This window comes from Cervus canadensis, chromosome 12 (assembly GCF_019320065.1).
Source record: "Cervus canadensis isolate Bull #8, Minnesota chromosome 12, ASM1932006v1, whole genome shotgun sequence".
NCBI classification, from domain to species: domain Eukaryota; kingdom Metazoa; phylum Chordata; class Mammalia; order Artiodactyla; family Cervidae; genus Cervus; species Cervus canadensis.
In genome coordinates, this window is record NC_057397.1 from 10108156 (window position 1) to 10115327 (window position 7172).

At 63.4% G+C, this 7172-nt stretch overlaps 1 protein-coding gene across 1 annotated transcript; it reads left to right on the forward strand.

The window, feature by feature from the left end:
- Nucleotides 1-955: 955 nt before the first annotated feature.
- Nucleotides 956-4264, forward strand: GRINA (glutamate ionotropic receptor NMDA type subunit associated protein 1). Its single transcript, XM_043484402.1, has 7 exons — nucleotides 956-1123; nucleotides 2147-2534; nucleotides 2615-2727; nucleotides 2795-2995; nucleotides 3112-3240; nucleotides 3339-3482; nucleotides 3562-4264. The coding sequence occupies exons 2-7, from the start codon at nucleotides 2171-2173 to the stop codon at nucleotides 3709-3711; spliced, it is 1101 nt and encodes a 366-aa protein (XP_043340337.1). The 5' UTR covers nucleotides 956-1123; nucleotides 2147-2170; the 3' UTR covers nucleotides 3712-4264.
- Nucleotides 4265-7172: the final 2908 nt, after the last annotated feature.

Genomic DNA, 7172 nt, shown 5'->3' on the forward strand with positions numbered 1-7172 from the left:
ACTATAAAGAAAGCTGAGTGCAGAAAAATTGATGCTTTTGAACTGTGGTGTTGGAGAAGACTCTTGAGAGTCCCTTGGACTGCAAGGAGATCCAACCAATCCATCCTAAAACAGATCAGTCCTGAGTATTCATTGGAAGGACGGATGTTGAAGCTGAAACTCCAATAATTTGGCCACCTGATGAGAAGAGCTGACTCATTTGAAAAGACCCTGATGCTGGGAAAGATTGAGGGCAGGAGGAGAAGGGGACGACAGAGGATGAGATGGTTGGATGGCATCACCGACTCAATGGACATGAGTTTGGGTAGACTCTGGGAGTTGGTGATGGACAGGGAGGCCTGGCGTGCTGCAGTTCATGGGGTTGCAAGGAGTCGGACACGACTGAGCGACTGAACTGAAGTGGAACTCATTGCGCTCTAACACAATGTACAATACCATGTCTATACAATGTATAACACAATGTCAAGACCACTGAAGCTGGGGGAAGTTAACTTGACCTCTGGTCCTGGGGCATCTCGAAGCAGAGAAACAGGGCTAACAACGCCACCCTTACTGCTTGTGAGTTTGTGAAGTGAGAATAAATGGTCTAGTAGGGACCTAGACTAGCTTAATAGAGAGGATTGAGCAATTATACAATTAGGTCTCTTGATCTGGGATAGATTTGAATGAAATGGAAAGTGGGGTTTCAAGGTCAAGGAGGGACGGAGAGTGCTAGTCAAGACAGCAAATCCCAAATTTAGGAATAAATTTCTCAACTCTCTGACCCAAGTAGGTGTCAGCCTACAGGTCTACAGCTCTGAGCCCAAGCCCAACTCTCGGTGGACGGAGCGCGAGAAAGACGCCAGCAGGGCGGGGGAATGGGACAGGGTCCAACCGGAGAGGCGCCTCGCTCCCGCAGAGCCCCGCCCGCGGCCCCGCCTCGCCCGCGGCCCCGCCCCAGGCCCCGCCCCAGGGCCCGCCCCGTCACACGGCCCCGCTGCGTCTCCCGAGCCGCAGGCGCAGGCCCAGCCGAGCCGGCAGCGTAGCGGGTGCGGGTGCGGGTGCGAGTGCGGACGAAGCGGTGGCCGATCCCGCGGCCGCGCAGCGGACAGTGGGCGCAGCGTCCTGAGGCGCCCCGCGACTGGTGAGTCCCCGGCCGTAGCACAGCCGCGTGTCTACCGGTTCAGCCGGCCGGCCGCTGCCACCCCCGCGCGAGCCCTGCGCAGCCGAAGGGCGTCGCGGTGGGTCATTCTGTCGGTCCGGCCGCCGCGCGGCCCGCAGGGCCCCGGGAGTGGGGTGCGGCGGCGGCGGCGGCGGCGGCGGGGGCGGGGAGCCGGAGGACCCCGCGCGGGCAGGCGAGCGGGGGCGGCGCGCTGCGGGGACAGTAGGACCGCCGCTCGAGCGCCCCCCAAACGGGCAAGAAGGCCCACCCCGCCCTCGGTGCGGGGTCCGTGGCCGCCGCTGCCGCCGCCCGCCTCGCCCCCACGTCCGCTTTGTTCCTCTGCACGCCCTCTGGTCTCTTCCATCCCCCACACACCCCCGCAACCCTCTGTTCTTGGCGTACCCCGCCGGCAGGCAGCCCGGCAGCCGATCCAGGCCTGCTGCCCCAACCCGGGAGCGAGGGACGGTCGGGCCCTGCTCTGGGAGAGGGGCTCAGGGCTCTGGTTGGTCACAGATGGCGTGGGGATTTCCTGGGATAGAAATAGCCGCCTGCCCTGGCCCCTTAAAGCTGCTTAAGGGGCGGGATGTGAAGGGGAGGGTCCGGGCACACCCCAACACCTCCCCGACCGCGCCCCCGGCCGACACCCAGGATGAGCTCTGCCCCGGAGACGGAGACGCCAGCAGCGGTTACAGGGCCCCTCGAGGTGCTTGTGAGAAACCGCGGAAGCCCCAGAATCCCGAGGCTGACAAAGTCATCCCTTCCTCCCTCCCCTCTTTCCCCTCTGGGGTCGGCCTGTGGCAGCCCCTCCTGAAGCCGCCCGCGCAGCCACCCGGCCCCCACCCGCCTCTCCTGGCCCCCAGCTTGGGACTCCCCACTGCCCTAGGGCAGAGGTCATAATCCCCCTCCTTCCGTCCTGGATCCCGGCAGCAGGTGCCCCCTGCCCCCCACTCCTTCCCCCGCTGGCTTCTGTCGCGGCAGGCTAACTGTTCTCTCTCTGTCCTCTAGGGGGAGACCACAGAAGCTGAGGCCATGTCCCATGAAAAGAGTTTCTTGGTGTCTGGGGACAGCTATCCTCCCCCCAACCCTGGATATCCCGGAGGGCCCCAGCCCTCCATGGCACCCTACCCAGGGGCCCCTTACCCACAGGCCCCATTCCAGCCATCCCCCTATGGCCAGCCAGGGTATCCCCAGGGCCCCAGCCCTTACCCCCAAGGTGGTTACCCTCAGGGCCCCTACCCCCCTGGGGGCTACCCCCAGGGCACCTACCCCCCAGGGGGCTACCCCCAGGGCCCCTACCCACCAGGGGGCTACCCTCAGGGGCCATATCCGCAGAGCCCCTTTCCCCCCAACCCCTACGGACAGCCACAGGCCTTCCCAGCACAGGACCCTGGCTGTGAGTATCGGGGCGGGGCAGGGAGCGGGCAGGGGTTCCCACATGAGTAAGGGGTGCTGATTGCCCGTCCTGCTCCTCAGCACCTCATCATGGGAACTATCACGAGGAGGGGCCACCATCCTACTATGACAACCAGGACTTCCCTGCCACCAACTGGGACGACAAGAGCATCCGCCAGGCCTTCATCCGCAAGGTGGGCCTTGGGGGCTGGGGATGTGGGCAGCTGTGCTGGCGGGGCTCTGAGCCGCCTCCCTCCCCAGGTGTTCCTGGTGCTGACCCTGCAGCTGTCCGTGACCCTGTCCACCGTGGCTGTGTTCACCTTCGTCGGGGAGGTGAAGGGCTTTGTCCGGGAAAACGTCTGGACCTACTATGTCTCCTATGCCGTCTTCTTCGTCTCCCTTATTGTCCTCAGCTGCTGTGGGGACTTCCGGCGGAAGCACCCCTGGAACCTTGTTGCGCTGGTAACTCCCAGGGCCCTGCCTGTGCATCCCACGTCTCAGGCTTTGGAGCAACAGAGGGCATGGGGCGGGGTGGGAGGGGCCGTGGCTCTGGGTGCTGAAACACCATCTCCCCACAGTCGATCCTGACTGTCAGCCTGTCCTACATGGTGGGCATGATCGCCAGCTTCTACAATACCGAGGCGGTCATCATGGCCGTAGGCATCACCACAACCGTCTGCTTCACAGTGGTCATCTTCTCCATGCAGGTGAGGGGCCCCCAGGGGCAGGGCTGCCGACCCCCGGGGCCCAGAGGCCCCCTGGGGCGGCGGCAGCCAGTGGCTCCTGTGTGCGTCTGTGCCCGCAGACCCGCTATGACTTCACATCCTGCATGGGCGTGCTCCTGGTGAGCATGGTAGTGCTCATTCTCTTCGCCATCCTCTGCATCTTCATCCGGAACCGCATCCTGGAGATCGTGTATGCCTCGCTGGGCGCTCTGCTGTTCACCTGCGTGAGTGCCGGAGCCGTGGCCCAGGCGGGGGGCTGGGCAGGGGTCATGTTCCTTGACACGGCCGCTCTGTCACCCCCAGTTCCTGGCAGTGGACACTCAGCTGCTGCTGGGGAACAAGCAGCTGTCCCTGAGCCCGGAGGAGTATGTGTTTGCTGCGCTGAACCTCTACACGGACATCATCAACATCTTCCTATACATCCTCACCATCATTGGCCGCGCCAAGGAGTAGCCTGAGCCCGCTCACATGGGGCCTCTCAGGTGGCATGCCCGGCCTGGCCCCTGCCCCAGCGTGGCAGCTCCTCTCAGCTCCCCTCTCTCATCCCCGTGTGCTGCCTGGGACAGGGAGCCACCCGACCCTCCCGTGTGTACACCGCAGACACTTTTGTCTGGACCCGCCGCGGCCAGCATGGCCCCTCCCAGCCGTCCCACCCTGCCACAGGGCAGCGGGGCCGGGTTTCCGTGCCCCCTCCCGCCCACCCAGTGTTGCATGAGCCCTGTCTGCCAGTCTACTCCAGGGTCTGGGGGCAACACCAGGCCTCAGGGGCGAGCGATGGAGCCACGAGGTGAGGGTGCACGTCTCCCCTCCTGTCCCTGCTCCCCGGCCTGGCGTACAGCCTTCCCACCCCCCACTGGAGTGCTGCCCTCTGGGGGACCTGCGGGGTGAGGGTCTCGTCCCTATGTTAGCCCTGAGGGCAGAGAGGAGGGAACAGTCCAGGTCAGGAGGGTGCCTTCCCCTCATTCTGCTGTCTGTAAAATTCCAATAAACGGGACCCTCTGCGCTCTGTGTTCCCTTCCTCACTCCTCACTGCCACTTCCTCCCCGAGGCAGGGAGGGGTCTGGGCGTCAGCAGAGTGAGGCGGCGAGTAGGACCCGGACAGGCAGGAGCTGGACAGGCGTTGCTGGCAGGGCCTGGCTCTGGCAGAGGGTGAGGGCAGCAGCCTCTCCACGCCTCCACCTCCTTGCAGCTTTCCCAGCCATGTCCTGCGTGCTGTGCCAGGAGGCCCGGCTGATGGACGGGACCCGGGGCTCCCAGATCACATGCTGTCTGCCACTCATGCCTGGGACCTGCCTGGCATGACGGAGGGTCCTGTGAGACCTCACCGTCCTCCCCCAGGCCTGAGGGGCAGCGGCACGGGTCACTGACTGCCCCCCCCCCAGGCAGGACTGTCCTGCTCCTCTGGCTCTGAAAGGCCTCCAGGAGCCCATCAGTGGGCACCTGACAGGTGGCACTGCATGCCCCCCCAGACACCTGCAGACCAGGGCCCCCAGGGTGAAGTGGGATGGAGACCCTGAGGCCCTCTGGCATGCCTCTGGCACCTTCCAGCAGTCTCTCCAGACCCCACCCCTCCGTGGCCTCAGCCCCAGCTGGTCCTGCATGGCCTCCTGTGGCTCCCACTGTCCCCCCCCTCCAGAGCCTACCCCTGCCTCCTCAGCTCTGACATGTGCACCCGCTGTCAGCCAGCTGCCCTTATCCCCGCCCTCCTCCCGCTGTCAGCCAGCTGCCCTTATCCCCGCCCTCCTCACAGAGGGGTCCCACTGTGGCCCTGAGCCCTCCTGAGCCCCCAGCCCAGTGGACACTCCTGACCAGCCCTCGCCCGTGGGACCTGCTGTCCACTTGGCCTGAGACCCCTCTCCCAGGGCTGCCCCACCTCCTACCCGCCACCCCATTAACCCAGTCCATTAACCAGCGCCAGTACCACAGCATCTCTGAATGGACGCCCGCTCTCCACCAGCACCCCCACGCTCACAGGCACCTCATCATGACCTGCGCCGCCCCTGCCGCTCCCACGTAAGCCCTGTCAGCGTCCACAGGCCCCCCCAGGCCAGAAACGCGTGTCCCCTCCGCCCTCGTCCATCCTGCCCCACCCCCTCCCCACCTGCGGCCCCTCCCCGAGGCCTCCTATGCTCAGCTGACAGCTCACCCCCACCAAGCGTCTGCCCGCTGCCAGGCATGCTACCGACACGCGGACCACACCTGATAGCAGCCGGCAGCACGAAGTCCATGTTCCCTGAAGGCTGCTTGAGTTGGCCTTCCACTGTCCCTATGCCCCTCAACCCGAAATGGACCTTGCTCGTCCTGAGCCGCGGGCAGGCCCCACCTCCCTGGGCAGGCTGCACGCTGCCTTCCCAGAGTCCAGCTCCCTGCACGGCGGTTTTGCTCCATGCCAGCACCACTACCCTCAGTCACTCTGCTTTGTTCACGTGCCAGGCAGGTGTCGCCGCTCCCCTCCCCTACCTCTCCTGGAGCAGGTGCGGCTCTCATCCAGGATTCCCTGCCTGCGGGAGCCAAGCATGCAGACACCTGCTCCAGGTAGCGCTCCTGGGCTTCGAACCCCAGCAGAGGCAGGAGGGGCAGCTCAGGAGTGAACCCCAAGCCAAGTGTGCAGGGCCAGTGTCTGCTCAGGGAATGCAAGGAGGACAAAATCTTGGCTAGGCGAATCCTTGGCGGAGGCTCCTGGGGACCATCAGGGGCCGGAGGTGTGGGTCCGGCCAAGGTCCAGAAGCTGGGCCGCTGCGGAAGGGGAGGTCAGGGCTGCACACGGATGAGGCCTTGAGCTTGCCCTGCTGGGGAAGGGGACTGGCAGGAGCCACCGCTGAGCGTGTGCTCAGGAAGATGAGTCCAGGGAGAGAGTGTCCAGAAGAGGGGCTGGGCTCCAACAGGCACAGGGAGGAAGCAGACCAGATGGCAGACGGGAGCAGGCTCAGGGCGGCTGGCAGTGGCCACAGGGGCCCAGTCGAGGCGGGCAGGGCATTTCTGCCAATGGAGTCTGGCCTGCTGTCTGCTGTGTCCTCCGCCGCTGGGAAGGAGATACGGGGCAGCTTGTGTCTAACCGGGTGGGTGAGTGTGAAGAAGCCACAGGAGAGGTGAGGTCAGCCAGGGAGACTGTTCAGGTGAGCTGAGGCAGCCCCCAGATCCTGGAGCTGGCCTGGCGCACTCAGATACGGCCGTGGTGGTCTCCGGTGTAGAACGTGCAGCTTCACATGAGACCAGGTCAGACAGGGCCCCTCTGTGCCAGATCGGATCGAGAGAGAAGACTGCTCTGTCGTAACGTCTGAACACAGGCCAGATGTGGGCATTGTCCATGCCATAAAGAAGACCTACTGTGTGCCTCCTGTCCTGCCTCATCTGAGCAGCTGCTGGCTCTTCAAAGTGGGCAGCTTTAGCTGGCCCCTACCTAGTCTGTCCTCCCAACAAGTTGCTGTTGAGATACACAGTCTCAGGACAAGTTCCCCACCCTGTTCACCCAAACAAGTCCTTCCTGTGTCCCCTCCTGGGCCCCCCAGAGATACACAGTAAGCCTGTCTTACTGTGTAAGACACCCAGGGACAGGGTGTCGGTGGGCTTCCTCTGGAGCCTTGAGGAGGACTAATTTATTCTTCAATCAAAATGTTTATTTACACGACTAATTGTGTAAGTCCATTAAACCATGCATGGGACTTCCCTGGTGCTCCAGAGGTGAAGACTCCATGCTCCCAGTGCAGGCGGTTCCATCTCCAGTCAGGGAACTGGATCCCACATCCAGCAACCAAAGGTCCCTGGGCCACAGCTAAGACCCGGCGCAGCCACATCAACCACTATTTTTTTTCTCATTTATTTTTATTAGTTGGAAGCTAATTACTTTACAATATTGTAGTGGGTTTTGTCATACATTGACATGAATCAGCCATGGATTTACATGTATTCCCCAC

Coding starts and splice junctions, on each gene's coding strand:
- GRINA (XM_043484402.1), top strand. CDS start 2,171: ATGTCCCATGAAAAGAGTTTCTTGGTGTCTGGGGACAGCTATCCTCCC. Junction 2,535..2,614: donor CCCAGCACAGGACCCTGGCT/GTGAGTATCGGG, acceptor CCTGCTCCTCAG/CACCTCATCATGGGAACTAT. Junction 3,241..3,338: donor TGGTCATCTTCTCCATGCAG/GTGAGGGGCCCC, acceptor CTGTGCCCGCAG/ACCCGCTATGACTTCACATC.